We start from the raw sequence: 15084 nt of genomic DNA on the forward strand, positions 1-15084 counted from the left end.
ATATTTCTAAGGATAGTCTGCTTCCAGGCACCATTGCTACCAAATTCTGCTTTTCCCATACAAAGCTCTTTCAGGAACACAAGCTTGGATGAATGACAGCAGGGAAATTTTCTACCTGTTATTGCAGAGTAAAGATGGCAATCTTTCCAGGATGCTATATTTATTTAGTTTGGAAAGACATCCTTCCTGTCAGGATGCAGAAATACAGAAGTAATCAAAGAGAAGCCAAAGAATATAAAGATTAGAAAAGCAGTAGAGATGACAAGCAAAACTTAACAGCTACAAATATATTATTTAAAAGAGAATGAAGAAAACAAACAAGAAGGAAAGAGAATTAAGATACGAGAAGAATAATTCTAGAACAGCATGCCATATCAGGAGTAACTCTACTGAAATCAGTAGAGTTATGCTGATGTAAGTGAGGAGAATCAGGCCCTATATATTTTACTTATTTGGTCCCATTGAAATCACTGGCAAAACTCCCACTGACTTCATTAAGAGATGGATTATTCCCTAATTCCTTATTTCCCTTCAGAAGTACAGAAACCTGTGAAAGGGACGCTCATGTAGACATTAGGTCATAGTGTATGCTGGAAAGTATATTTATACAATGAAAACTGAATAGCCCCAGTTCAGTCATGCAGAATCAGAGGGATTCATGTAACAACTGAACAGCAGAATCCAGTACCGCTGTCATTGACAAAGGAAAAGTTCTGAATAGATACTCTATGTCAACATCTAAGAGAATAGAAGATCAATGGCAGGCACCTAATGTTAGTGGCAGAAGATCAGCAGATGTTAGAAAATATGGGACGAATTCCTACTATAGAAATAAAAGTCCAGTGGAAATACCTGCAAGAAGGTGACAAGTGGCCTGAGAACCTCTAGAAAGACTACCTTCCACCAAATCTTACCCTAAATGGGGAGGAGTAAGAGGCAAAGGAGGATGGCAGGGAAATGGCTACTAAACCCTATGAATCCCAGGATCTGCTGAGACAGAGATCATTCAATCACGCACAAAGGGGCTGTTCCTCCACACTGCTATCTGCTGTGTCCCTTCCTTCTACGGCAAGACCTAGGCAGTCAATCCTCCACCGGGACAAGATCTCCCTCCCTGGGGGAGTATACTTGTGCTGTACAGTTACTTCAGGCACTTCAGGCAAGATTCACTTTGGCACAGCTATCAACTAGAATAGCCACAACAAGAAGGAAGAACAGCATCACGGGCATCAGTTCCTCCACTTACCACTCCAAGATACTCCCCTCACATCCCAGGGAGCCCTAATTCTTACTCAGCAGAGGAGATTCCATAGAATCCCACAGAGGTAAGAACAGCGACATGCAAGTGGCATTGGTCCCCCTTTTTGTGTTCCGCAGGCAAGATATGCCACAGTAGAGTCTCCTCAACTCACGGCAGCTGAGTGGATGATCATGACTTAGACTTATGGTGATTACAAAATATGACACATTGGTTGTATTCTAACAAGATGCATGTATAAAATGGGAACAGAATCCAGGAGCTCTAATGGTCCCCTTTTCTAACCACATGACCCCTCTCTGTAAATGATCTATAGAATTTTTCAGTGGGGTATCAGCTTTTTCATAATCGCAGCAGACATTCACTTTCCATTCACTGATATGTTTATCCATAATATAGATACAGGAGGGAAAGATTTATCTATAATATAAATAAAATTATATATCTATAATATATATATAGGGGGAAGGACTCAGGAGAAAAATAGCTTACTTGTGTCCGGATTCATGGGCAATAGTAAAAGCCAAGCCAAGCCCTGTATCTTCATTGATGGTACAGCTACGGTATTTACTGCACATGCCACTAATAGGGGCAAAGCCTGGGGGAGGAGGAAAGGCAGAAGAGATGTTATTTCAAATACTGTAAGATACATACATCTCATTGTGATGGATACTACATGTTTTCATGAGTACATGCTTATTTTGATGTGTGAGGAAAGTTCAGTTCATTTTGGAGCACCAGGAATTGTAGGCAGAGCTACGTTTAACAAAAAAGGGAGTGTTGTATAGAGAAGTGCACACATGTGCCTATACACACATCGATATATGCACACACTGTGCCCAATCCAGAAGGAATTCATTCTGTAGATGCTGGCCTACACAAGTTTTAACACAGGCTCATTTTTAGTGCAGGTGACTCAACCTCAGTCAAGTCAGCTGACAAAGCCATTTAAAAGGGGACAGCTCCTTTCTGAAGGTCACTCAGGGATAACAAAGAAGGTCCATGTGGCCCAGATGTATTTTTGAAATGCAAAATGAGATCAGTGGTGGAGAAAATTTCCTGACTGCAGTAGAGATCCTAAAATATGTCTTTTGAAGGTCTCTCTGGCAGTGGCCAAAATACTGGCAATATGGGTTTTTTTAAGTTTTTTAAAGTTTTTAAAAGAAAAAACTAACACTCTTGTATAGAGCTTTTCAGTAGATCTCAAAGCACCTCACAGTCTTTAATGGGTTTATTCTCATAGCACCTCCGTGACATAGGGAAGTGCATTTAGCCTCTCTGTGCCCAAGTTTCCTACCTGTAAAATGGGAATTCTCCCCATTTCAGAAGTGGGGAACTTGGACCCAGTGAGGCGAAAAGACACACACAAGGTCACACAAGAAGTCTGTGGCAGGGCAGGGAACTGAACGTGATTCTCCCAAGTCCTAGGCTAGTTCTCTAATGGCTGGACCATCCTTCCTCTCATTAACATGTTACTTTCCACCTTGACTGTTCCTTTACCACAACTTCAAACATTCTCATTAGCCACAAAATTGGGATTTCTTTATTTTATTAATCGAGATGCTGTCAGTTGACATTCATCAGTTTTGCAGAGCATATTTTCTTACCATACCTAAAGTGTCACAGGGTTCATTTTTCCAAGAGCAGATATCAAATCCTGTAAGCAAGATGGCATGGTCGTGACGCTTTCCATTCTTTCCAACCAGAGCAGATTGCCACTGACAAAAGCTATTTAATGACTGGTCCGCGTGATGGTTGATCATTAATCCACCCTACAGATATTTCATAGACACAGAAATAAGATGCTTCTACCGGCAGCTGAGGAAGGTGATTGAAGGAAGAAGAACTGGGGTCGGGGTTGGAGGAAGGGGAATTACTTTAGTTATATGACTAGATGTGAAGAAATGTCACCTCTCCATTTCCTATGTCACTATATATTTGACACACCTGCCTGAAATAACTATTTCAAGTCAATCAATCAATCAATCATAATTATAAAATGAACCTGAAGAAACTCAGACCCAGGGATATTTTCTAAGGCACGGATGGAGTTTAGGTGTCCAATTCCCACTGACTTTCAGTAGGAGTTGGACACCTAACTGTGCCTTTGAAAATTCCCCAACAGTATTTCAATAGCAAGAGGTGATTCATAAACTCTTTTAAACTTTAATTGCAATCTGAATGATTTTGGGGCTTGGCTTCCCCTTTTAGAAATCATTTCACTTGTGAATTTGTGCCCTTTTGGTTTTCACTGGGTAATATGCATGAGGTACAAGTGTCTTTGGGTCTCTTGATTTGGTTTTCTTGATAAAAATATGTCCTAGATGAATAACTACTGAAGGCAACAGCCCTTATAAAATATTTGAGGATTCTAGAGTAAGAGTCAGAAACACTGAAGGGTAAAGGGGGAGTTAATTAAACTCCTGGTTCTATTATTAAAAAAAAAACTAGGAGCAGTAAAATATGGAAAATGTAACATCAAAGGTTCTGGTGATGTCATAAAATCTCACACTTGAGTCTTGTGGTTTATAATGTCATGACAAGCCCTCAGTGGAATTTCCTTTGCATAGTGTGGGCTTGTCCATATATTCCTTGTGAACAGTGTCTTTCAGATACACTCTGCTACAAAAGAATAATGACACACCACTTACAGGCTCTTGTTCCAAAAGAAGAAGGCTCACAACAATGATGTTTATGTCGCTGCCGATTGTCCCATCTTTAAAAAGACTAGAAACCTGCATGAATATGTAGGAGAGGGTAATAAATAAATAAATCTGTAATAAAAATAGACTAAAGATAATTAATGAGTTATCATGACCCAACTTTCAATGACAGTCAAGAGGAACTCGGCACATTGCAGGATTAGCCCCACCTCCATCTAACAGAAATGTGCACAAAGGGACCGACAAATAGCCCATTGAAATTAATTGAAAAATTCCCACTGACTTCAATGGGCTTTGGATCAGGCCCCAGTTCTGCAGGATCAAAGTCACAGCAGGTAATCCTCTTGTGTCTGCCCACACAAATAACTCCTCTTTCCAGCAGCAGGGAAGAGGGGAAATAAAGCAAAGCTTTTGTGATGGGGCAAAAGGAGCTGGCTGACTCACTTTGCTCACTAGGGCAGCTGTTCAGGGAAGTAAGTAGGAGTAGAGTCCCCTTTACTGCCCTGCTTAGATTGTGACTCAAGACATCTGCCTATTTACTCCCCACTGCAGACAAGTGGGGGGGGGGAGTAGAGGGAGCTCTGGCTTCACCCCACATTCTCATCAGTCAGAGTAGGGATGAAGTTACCTACTCCCACTTCTCCTTCCAGCGGAAGTGGAGAGTCAGGGAGAAACTGCGATGCTTTGAGATAGAAGTCTCCAATCTGCCCCCGTCCGCTATGCACCACCCTATATTCAGAGCAGGTTGTAAAGCTACAGGCCGGCCATTAAAGACACTATGAGCAATATATAACCCCACTAATTCTAAAAGAAATTACATTAGCAAAATTGACACAAACATTCAGAATAATTATAAATCCCAACTCCACCCACACCACAAAACAAGGGTGGGATTTCTAGGCTGGCACACGTGGACTTGCAGAAATCAATTTAACAAGCGGAGTTTTCAGTATTGCCAACTTTTGTGATTTTATCATGAGTCTCACCAAGTTGGGTGTTTTTCTTAAAGCCCCAGCTCCTGGTTGTCTTGTAGATTTTCCACAGCTGTAGATGAGTACAAAACCAATGGCACTTCAGTTACACCAGCTCTTACCATGTTCATAACTGTTAAGATATATGTGGTTACATTGTCCTTGCCATGCTTCTCCAACATTTTTTTATCCGCCACAACAAGCGTTTCAACATTCAGACTTCCACTTTTTGGGGTTTTAACAGCTGATCTTTTGAACCTTGCTGAACTTCCATATTCATCTGATAGGATGTATGTATCCTCTGTGGGTGGCTTAGGTGTGTCTAAAGACAAACAGAACACGGTTTTGGAAAGGGTTCAAAACGGGTCATTTTTATGAGCAGTTTGGTTAGATAGTAAAGCGCCTGGGGAATAGAGCCCTAAATGAATTTACAATATTGTGCAAGAGCCAGGTAATGATTAATATGGCCTGTAAGATGGTGAGTTCTTCTAATACATTATTAATTAAGATCTGATTCATTCTTCTTTAAGAAAAAAACCTGAATACAATAAGCAATTCAGAGGAAAGAAATAATCTAGTAAAATGAGTTTCATGTACTGCAGGGAGAAATACTTAATATTTCTCCCTGAATAGCTATATACTATTTGACCATTTTGGCACCTTCCTGCATCAACTGCAAACATAGCGTACGGGCCAGATTCTGCCTCCCTTAATAAATTCCTCCAAATACATACAGAAACTAGATATGCTGCAAAAGCAGAGTTCCTGTGTGCCTGTATTTTGACTGGCAACAGCCCCCCATGGAGACTCTCCACACGGATTACTCCTGGTTGGAGCACAAAATTCAGAGAGTGGAAAATAATGACCATTACTGGATCAGAAGCCATGTGCATAAACATGCGGTCCATACTTCCTGAGAAATAAAGCAAGACATGCCTTCTGCTTGTGTAGGGAAGGACTGCAGAGTCAACCCTCTCTCTGGGTTTTGAAGAAGCCAGAATTAGGGCAGAAAACCTTTGTTCCATACTCTTCCTGCGTATGGCTTTTCTTGCATAAGCCTATGTGCCCCTGGCAACCAGAATTCAGCCCACTAGTCACTATTTGAAAATGCTAGTTAGATAACAACAGGAGTTGTCCTTGCAAATCTTTATGGCAAAAGGAATGAAACATGATACGAGTGATGGAGCCCCGGGTAATTAAAAAATGTAACAACCACCTTTGTCTAGAAGCCCTACCTGTGACTGTGTCTGACAGTTACTCCAACAACAGAGCTAGGTTGGCATCTACCTCCTCCTTGGTCACACGGGGACACCAGGAATCCAAGGGAAACAGGATGGTAAGTAGGGAAGCTTATTTGCATCAGTTGTCTACCCAAAGTTAGTTTCATTTAAGAGTCTTCTAAGGCAGGCCATCTCAAAGCTGAATAAATTATGCTCAGATGGAGCTTTGATCTACGGCCTTGCAGAGCTTGTGGTGTTTAGAATGTTATACTTGTTTAGTTGCTACTTAGACTGTAAATTCTTGAGGGCAGGGCGTGTCTTTGTGGTCTGTGTTTGTACAGCAAGTAGCACAATGGGGTCCAGGTCAATGACTGGAGCTCCTAGGCACTATAGATATTACAAAGAGTAAATCATAGTAATGAATGCTGGACTGGTCCTTAATATTCTAAGTGAACATGCTGTAGGCATCAATATGCTGGTATTTAGCAGATACAAGTTGTAGCAATGCAATATCCCTAGTGATTTACTTCTGAGAATTCATTTAATCAGAACTATATTTCAGAACACGAATGAATGAATGAATGAATGAAAGATATTTTAGTTATAATATCAATCAAGAATTATTATCCTGTTAAGAATGTAGAGAGGTCTCCTCTTCTGAAAGCATGTACAGACAAGCATCACCTATCAGCAAAATGCATAGTTTATTTCCCAAGTACAGCAATTCCTTGTTTAGGAGGCAACACAAGTAAGTGGCTTGCACTTGATTCACAAAAAGTCTCTTTTATATTGGCCTGTACTGTGGGTGGCTCTCATCACCGCTGAGACTCACCTCCCTTTTGCACCTGCTTTACTACTACTAAAAGTTATTCAGAAGAAGCAGCTATTCTCAAATATGACTTACAGAGGGTGATCTGTTCAGCTCTTGTGCTCCAAACTTTTTAGCCTGTGATGAGATAGCTGAAAGATGGCTTACCTGCTGTGCTCATGCTTACAAACTGCACGTTCAACATGGCTACTAAAGAAAGTTAGAAGGGTTAAGCTTTAAGTCTTCAAGCACATCCCTTTGCAAGCAGCACCGTACTAATAATCTCTTTTCCTGTACTGCAAAAATGGATAGATTCTGGATTAGGGATTGTATAGGCCATCTCCAGTTAAGTCTCCCTGGTGCATCCCATTAGAGGACCTTGTTTTGGGGCTGAAATTATCCATGCCAGGTGTCTACGTGAGACTGAAATGTTTTGGAGATTTTCAACTAAAATGGTTCACCTGTTTCCAAGAATGTGGTTAAGGAAAAATACATTGTTTTGCCTATGAAAAAAAAATGTGTATAACCATTTCATTGAGAAACTCTAGAGCCACCACCGCCATTGGTTGGAGCAGGGACATGGCCCTTCTGCCCGTGACATGACTTTTGCCTGTGCTACCTTAATTCAGCCCCCTTGTGCAAATGTTTTATGATACGGGCTTTAATGGTACGATCACATTCCATTTTTTTTTCACAGGACCCCTGCCTCATTCAGTGCCCTGGATGGACCTGTTCTGGGGTTGCCTAATGAAGATGGCTATTGTATGTAGAACCCCTTGCTTCATTTGTTGTAGGAGTTGGAAGATCTCTAGTGAATGAGGCAGGGGACGGCAGGAGGAGAAAGGAAGGTCTCGTGTTTAAGGCTGTTGAATGCTGCCCTGGAGAACTGTATTCTGTCCCTGCTCTGCCACAGACTTCCTGTGTGATACTGGGCAAGCTACTTACATCAGACTTTTCACAGGTGGCCACTAATTGTGTGTTGCTCATTTTACATAATCCTATCTTGAGGCCATGGAGCTGAGCACCTACTGAAGTCAATGGAAGCTACGCTTTGAATATAAAAAGCTTGATACAGTGCCAAGTACTCTGAAAAATCAGGCTGTGGGCGCATCAGCTTAGGTAACCAAAATTAGTGGACATTTTTTAACCTCAGCTCCCCATCTGCAAAATGGGGACAGTCATACCACCTAGTTTCACAAGGATTAATTGTGAGGCTGTTGTGAGGATTAATATATATTTGTGAAGCACTCTGATACTATAGCAATGAACACCATAGAAAACCCATGAGAAAATTAGTAATTCTGTCTTCAGAGCAGGGTTTGAATAGTGTACAGTGAACAAGGCATGGGGCCCTGGATTGAACAATGAGGAGAAAACAAAATATCGAATAGCTTCTCATTAAATGGGCACTGTCCATCATGTGCACGAATGAGGTAGGGGTCTGGTGGAAAAAAACAGCAAGTGATCATATAATTACAGACTGCATCATAATGCATATGCACAATGGGCTGGATTATAACTGTTTGAGCAACTATCATTCTAGCATTTCCTAACTTCTGAGTGCTTGACTTTGCAGCCTTAATGTTCTTTTAACATAGTTTTCAGGTGTTATTTATATAGAGGTCTTGTTCCTGATTCCTGTAACCCGCCTTATTCCTGCACACAGCATCATTAAAGTCATTGTGCTTGTAAAGTCTTAAATTTAATTCAATCACTAGTAAAAACGTCAACATAACTGAAAGTTTAATTTTGTGCACTTAACATAGGGGGTCTCAACCCAGGATCGCAAATAGATGTCAAGTAGCGATGGCCGTCCTACTCTTCCTATATTGCTAAACAGGAGGGAGCTATATACAAGCTACATGAAAAAGTAGAGAAACCACTGCTTTAACAATTAGGAGAAAGGCCAGTGAACTGTATTCAGCAATATAAGCAACTATATACCTTCAAAGTGTAAACAACCCCCCTACAGCACCACCTGTCCTCTTTCAGTACCATGTTTGGATACAGATTCAGTAAAGTACCATTTTTACTTTCAAAATCCAGTTAACTTTAATTGCAAGAGCATTAGCCACAAGTCCAAATTACTCCTGCTGTGTTGTCCCCTTGAACGTACAGGGAGTTGTGTGTCCTTTCTATCCCTTACATGAAGGAATAAAGGCCCACTGATTAGGACTTTAGCATAGGGGCTGGGAGACTTGGGTTCAGTTCCCTACTCTGCTACAGACACCTTCTGAGACTTTAGACAAATCACCTACCCTCTGCACCTCTGGTAAAATGAGGATAACAGCACTTTCCTACCTCAAATGGGTGCTGTGAGGATAAATGTATTGACTATTGTGAGGTGCTAGTGTACTACAGTAATAGGAACCATATAAGATAAAATGGCCAACATGGAAGAGCCTGGAACTCTCTCTATCAAAGCCATCAATATCATACGGGTTTTGTAATCAGTGAACAACCTTTTGAAAAAACGCCCTGGTGGTCATGGAAAATGAGAAGACCATGAGCTAATGCAATATTCCTCACTTCACTTTCTAAAGTAGACCCTGCTGTCTTCCATTCTCATTAGTCATTGTATAGCAGTAAAAGAAAAAAAAAGGACTGAAACAGGATGACCATCGGTTTGTACAAGAATTATGTACTGGGGCTTCTTAGACTAGGGGAGATTTAGCAGGAAGGGGGAAGAAAGTAGCAGAGAGACCTGCAATATTGAAGAAAAACATGAATTGATTGAAAATATAAAGACTTCTCAATCTTTTCAACCAGATCAATATTTTCCTGCAGAACGCTCAGAGACTTTCACTCCTTCCTCCTTCAATTTTCTCCTCCCATTTTCTCCTCTTCTCTTCACTCCTTCCTCCTTCAATTTTCTCCTCCCATTTTCTCCTCTTCTCTTCCCTTCTGTTTGTTCCTCTCCTTCTGTTCCCCAACCCCTTTTTATTTTCCTTTTTGAAAAGGAACCCTCCTGTTGTCCCCAAACTCAATTAAAAATTGGACAGGACATATTTTGACTGATGCAACTTTTTCAGTTACTGTATTCAATTCTTGGGGCTCTAGTCATGAATCTCAATAAAGGCCCACAAAAAGAATCAAGGGAACATAAGAAGTATAGCTATAGGATCCTTGAGGAGCTCCTAAATATTCTTCAAGTTGAGGGCCTAATGATGGACTCACAATGGACGTTGGTAGGATAATGTAGTTTCAATATATTTTTAAGAGGTGACTCCAGAATTTTATTTAAACAATTTCCTTGGGAGGTTATGGTTGAATCATCTCAGTTGCTGACAACGTCATTATCAAATGGTGGATTGTGAAAGACCTATTCCCCCTCCTTTGCCAAATCAATGATTCCTAATGCCCTTCCTCCATCTTTCAAACTAATCGCATATCTCAGATTAAGAGAAAATAGAGCAGGGAGTTGGAACTGGTAATTTGTACAGAAGAGGCAGTGTTAAAGCACCAGCAAAAAGAGGAATGGCCCATTAAAAGATAAATCAATCTCACGAAAACCAGAGCGATGGATCTTCTAAGTTGAGCACCACATTCCTAAGAAAGTCACTCACTGACTAGTGGTGGAGTTGTAATAATAGTGATGGACAGTGCCATAAACTTAAATGCATGATCCAGCTCCTTGTATCTGTCCTCCACTTCCTCTGTTAGCACTACTATTTAAAAAATTCAGCCCCCATCAGAGTAGTGGTTACAAACCACAATAAAAGAAGCACCTACAAGTCTCTAAGAACTACTATCTCAAACAAAGAGAGAAAGTTTCCTTACATACATTTCTTTCGACGTCCACAAAAATGCTGCTTTTGAAACCTTCCATGGTGGTAATCATTCGCCTGATCATGATACTTGTGGTGTGTGTGATTTCTGTGATGACCCGGGGAAAAGTGATTGGAATTGGAATCTACTTTGTACCGGTGCACTTTCTCCTCTGCTCTCCGTTTGTATAATACATGAGGGTGATGTCCAGCAGGTGATGTGTAGTTGTGTTCCTGTGCTAGGTGCTGAGGTAATGGAGATATAAGGAATTCGTTCTCCTGCATCCTTATCAAACCTGACTAAAAAAAAAAAAGCAAATTAAACAAAAGAACATTATATTTTCCTGTTTGACAACCAATATATTTGTGTCCACTTCTCAGCACTAGGTTCCTTCTAAATAGCTGAACCTATTCTCTTAATTGCAGAGTCTCTTATACAAAAAGAAGACTTTTAGCACATTGTCAGGCTTGCAGGCTGGTTTTCTGGATATATGGTCATCAGCAGCAGTAGAATAGGGTCAGGATGAATGAGATTGTGCTGCATAGACAAGAAGGGAACAAAGATGAAGCACAACATTCCTTTTTTAAAAAAAAATAGCGTGGCCGGGAAAATTGTCAAAGCAAATTTTTCCATTTGGATTCTTAAAAGAGGTCTATACAATTAACAGATTCCCATAGGAAACAACTGTCTGTGACATCAGATTCCGGTAAATTAAATCTCTGAATTCCCTATTCTAATTGACAGCAACAGATTTCCTTAGCGGCTAGGCTTCCATTCCACTTGCTGTACTGCATTCTGACTAATCATGGAACTCCATGCCCCAGCAATTTGCTTGTGTTCCAGAAGACTCTAGTCCAAGACAATGCTGCAGTTGCTCTCAGAGAATCTCAGAATCTTCATCTCTAATGGCAGAAGTGTATTCACTAGGGTGGATCAGAAAGCAGAATTTTGTCCTAAACTATGAAAAGTCTCTGCCACTAATTGGGACCTTTTTTTCAACCTCAGCACAGAAACCCAGGATTGAAGGACTGTGGCCAATGAATACCCTCTCCATCCTTCAAGATATGTCTACTCTATTAGTAAGGCAATGTTGTAAAGCTGTTACTGCGGCAACCTGAGCCCTACAGTTCTTGCTCTGTGGAATAACTACAAGACTTCAGGTTGCAGGGTTGTCAGTGCATCACCTTTTCACCAACACTAAACTACTATCATCACATTAAATATTAACTATGATCGCTACACAATGTACACTAAAAATGAATACATATGTATTTTTACCAACACATTTTGTGTTTAGCACATTTTTCCCCTTTCATTGTCACTAGAGGGCAGAGTTAAGGTTGGGGAGAAATACGCTGTATTTTTCATGCATTAACTACGAATAAACCTACACATATGCTTAAGTGTTTCCAGGAGCAGAGACAGCATCAGAAATGTGGGTAGCAATGAGGAAGTATTTATTTTCAAGTCATAAACCAGTTGCACTGTTCATTCCCTTGTTTTGTAAAAGCTGTTGAAATAAATAAATTGCTCAAATAAATTGGTTAGTCTCTAAGGTGCCACAAGTACTCCTTTTCTTTTTGCGAATACAGACTAACACGGCTGTTCCTCTGAAAGCTGTTGAAATAAACACTCTTTTTCACCATGAGATGGATGCAGCAAATATTAGTGTGTAGCCAAGTGGGGCAAGAAAAATTTGATTAGATGAGTACATATGTAATATTACTTCCAAAGTTTATTTTGGGTCAGTGAGGCACTACCCCATGGAAAGTACCTTTTTCCAAAAGTGGCATCCCCCGAGAACCACACAGCTCTATGAACAGCTTCCCAGAAGTATGTGCAGATAAGCAAGTGCAACCATGCTATATGATATATTAGCTCTCTCAGCCCATGATACCACCTCTCCTTGCAAAGAATACTTTTTGATGTTAGATGGTGGAGCTATGCTCCTAGCATTGCACATTTTGGATATGCGCCATATCACCCATCTTGAAATTGATTTTTTTTCTTATATGAGCCCCTATGTGCAGACTGGCTAGGACTTGAGGATAAAGAGGAAGAGGGACTTCAACCAATACTTGATTTCACTCGAGTGTTTCTTTGGGATTTGTGGACCTTTCTGCACTTCCAGAGCTTCATTCCAGGAGGAGAATTTTTCAGAAAATAGGGAGTTGTAAATGAAATCCTCATTGCTTTAACTGTAGTGTTTGCTACTGAGTTAATGCTATCACTTATATCAGATATATCCACAAAAAAACAGATTTATCAGGAATTTTAGTGACATGGGTCCTTACTGCTCACCAGTCAGACATCAGCCCTCTGATTGACATTCATTACTGTATTTTTCCAAATAGAGGGAAAATATGTGCTTTCCCTTTTGTGGTCAATTACCAATTATTATAGATGGGCAACTCAACCAGGATTTTAACAATAACTCTTTCCTATAACACTAATTGTGAGGATCTTCTGCTTCCCAAAAGTTGCTGTGAACATAAACAGAGATCATATTGTGATAGACATTTTCCTTAATTCAGAATACATTCAACAAACATTCATCCTATATTTGCTCAACATATTATAAGAGGCAATAACATGTCAGTTCATGAAAGATCAGGACTGAGGAACTTCACATATCAAATTTAGCTAGCTTGCTTGCCCAATTCAATGGACTGGCAATCTTCAATCGTCAGATCACAATAGGACAAGACAAAGCACTTCCGTGTAGGGAAGAGAACTGATATTTTAATCCTTATGATTTATGTCATCAGATATTTAGAACTGACACAATTCAAATGCAGTTCTGGGCAAGAAGAGACCTTCCACGCAATCATCTGTTATTCAGCACTGATAACTAGGCATCTGCTAACTGATTTTACAACCTTCTCTTGGAAAACAGAAACATAATAAATCTGTTTTTTATTTCTCCATTTTAAAGGTTTCCACGTCTGAAATTACCCCTACAGGATTCATTTAATAAATGATTTAAACCATATGGAATAGAGGATTTTCTACATTTTCCTCGTAAGAAACTGTCCCTGATGTACATCAAGTTTTAGTCCCAAATGGAATTTCTATATTTAACATCACAAGGGTGGACTGAGAATTCCAGAAATGTGTGATGAATTGAATTCTGGCCCATGTGCTGAATTCATTTTGTTGCATGATTTTCATGTGCTGTAACTAGCTGGTGAGTGACCTAAAAACCTTATTCAGTCAGCCCTTGCAAATTTTTCTCCAGCAGAGACCAGGGCTGAATCCTCAAATGAGATGTACTCCCTTTGGGTTTTAAAGTAAATCAGAAAGGATTATTCCAATTGGAAAGTGTTATGAAGGATAATTAATGTCTACTTTTTCTTTTTTCTAACACAACATCTAGTTTCAAGCAGTCTTGCAGCACAGAGCAGTCTTTATAAGATAGGCCGCTGGTTCATTTCTGTAATTTGTGAGCAAGTTTCCAGTATTCATATTTAACTAATCTCTAACAATTCACAAAATATTGGCCCAGATCGCTCCCGCTCGGAGATCCACAAACTGGACTGGATTTCAGATGGTCAGTTAGGTATGTGGTTACAGCTCCTTGATTCTCAAGTGGCAACTACTCTAGCTTCAGACCTGATGTTAATTAGAGCAGCATATGAGCTGCTCAATCTTGTGTTAGCAGGTTATGGTCCTCAAAGGGGATATGCCAGTTGAGAAATGAGGACAGATGCCTTCCCCTGATGTGCCCACTGTTGATATGATACCCTAAAAATGGTTAAGGTGGGGAGCCAGCTATGCTAGCTTTATGCCATCTGAGACTCTCCCATGCCAGAATAATTCCCAGAGGGCTAATTAAGAGCAGGTTCAGGCCACCTTGCACTGCCAGAGCAGTGCAATGGGGACAGAAACAAGGGGAGAGACTCTAGCCCAATCTCTCTATTAGTCTGGAATTTTTTCAAAAGAACTATGAAGTTTAAGTGAAGTCATGAATTAAATACAGTATGTTTCTCCTCATTAGCAACTTCAGCAGATGTGTGGGTATAATTAGTAAAAATTACTATGGATAAATGGAAGCTAGGTCTTTGTGTTGCCAGGACCAGCATTAATATAAGTGCATACCCAATCTTAGCTTAACCACAGCTCACTGAAGTCAATGGGAAGTCTTTCCATTGACTTAAGTGTGCTTTAGATCCAACCCTTTAAGACGAAAAGGGGCAGGGCATTCTTCATGGCTATGTCTACACTACAGTTTTTCTTCAAATTTCCCACTGTCATAGCCCCACCAGAGGAAGCCGTGTTACAAACAACACAGTGGTGAAAAGTCCCTGGACCCCAGCAGACGATCTACACCTTCACTGTTGCTGTCACGAGGGGAGTGGCACCGTTTGAGAAGTTTGAAGAAAAATGCTTACCTAGG

The 15084-nt window shown here is 40.3% G+C and overlaps 1 protein-coding gene and 1 long non-coding RNA gene across 6 annotated transcripts in view; one reads left to right on the forward strand and one right to left on the reverse strand.

Annotated features, from left to right (window-relative positions):
- Positions 1 to 15084, forward strand: part of LOC142068670 (uncharacterized) — a 115194-nt gene that overhangs the window by 85897 nt on the left and 14213 nt on the right. Inside the window, exon 3 of one of the 2 annotated variants that reach the window (XR_012664592.1) lies at positions 11694 to 12134. The exons of the other annotated variant lie outside the window; for it this stretch is intronic. This is a non-coding gene — a long non-coding RNA (uncharacterized LOC142068670). Of the gene's footprint in view, positions 1 to 11693; positions 12135 to 15084 lie in introns of those variants that run through there. 2 annotated transcript variants of the gene reach the window in all.
- The window catches only part of ADAMTS18 (ADAM metallopeptidase with thrombospondin type 1 motif 18), a 97850-nt gene that overhangs the window by 54007 nt on the left and 28759 nt on the right, over positions 1 to 15084 (reverse strand). For 3 of the 4 annotated variants that reach the window (XM_075118429.1, XM_048816532.2, XM_075118428.1), the window contains 5 exons: positions 10705 to 10987; positions 5015 to 5214; positions 3910 to 3993; positions 2871 to 3030; positions 1751 to 1856 (listed from right to left, as the gene is read on the reverse strand). In XM_075118429.1, the coding sequence (XP_074974530.1) occupies positions 1751 to 1856; positions 2871 to 3030; positions 3910 to 3993; positions 5015 to 5214; positions 10705 to 10987 (833 nt within the window). Of the gene's footprint in view, positions 1 to 1750; positions 1857 to 2870; positions 3031 to 3909; positions 3994 to 5014; positions 5215 to 10700; positions 10988 to 15084 lie in introns of those variants that run through there. The other variant, XM_048816533.2, reaches the window with a different exon arrangement.

This window comes from Caretta caretta, chromosome 12 (genome assembly GCF_965140235.1).
Source record: "Caretta caretta isolate rCarCar2 chromosome 12, rCarCar1.hap1, whole genome shotgun sequence".
Taxonomy (NCBI): domain Eukaryota; kingdom Metazoa; phylum Chordata; order Testudines; family Cheloniidae; genus Caretta; species Caretta caretta.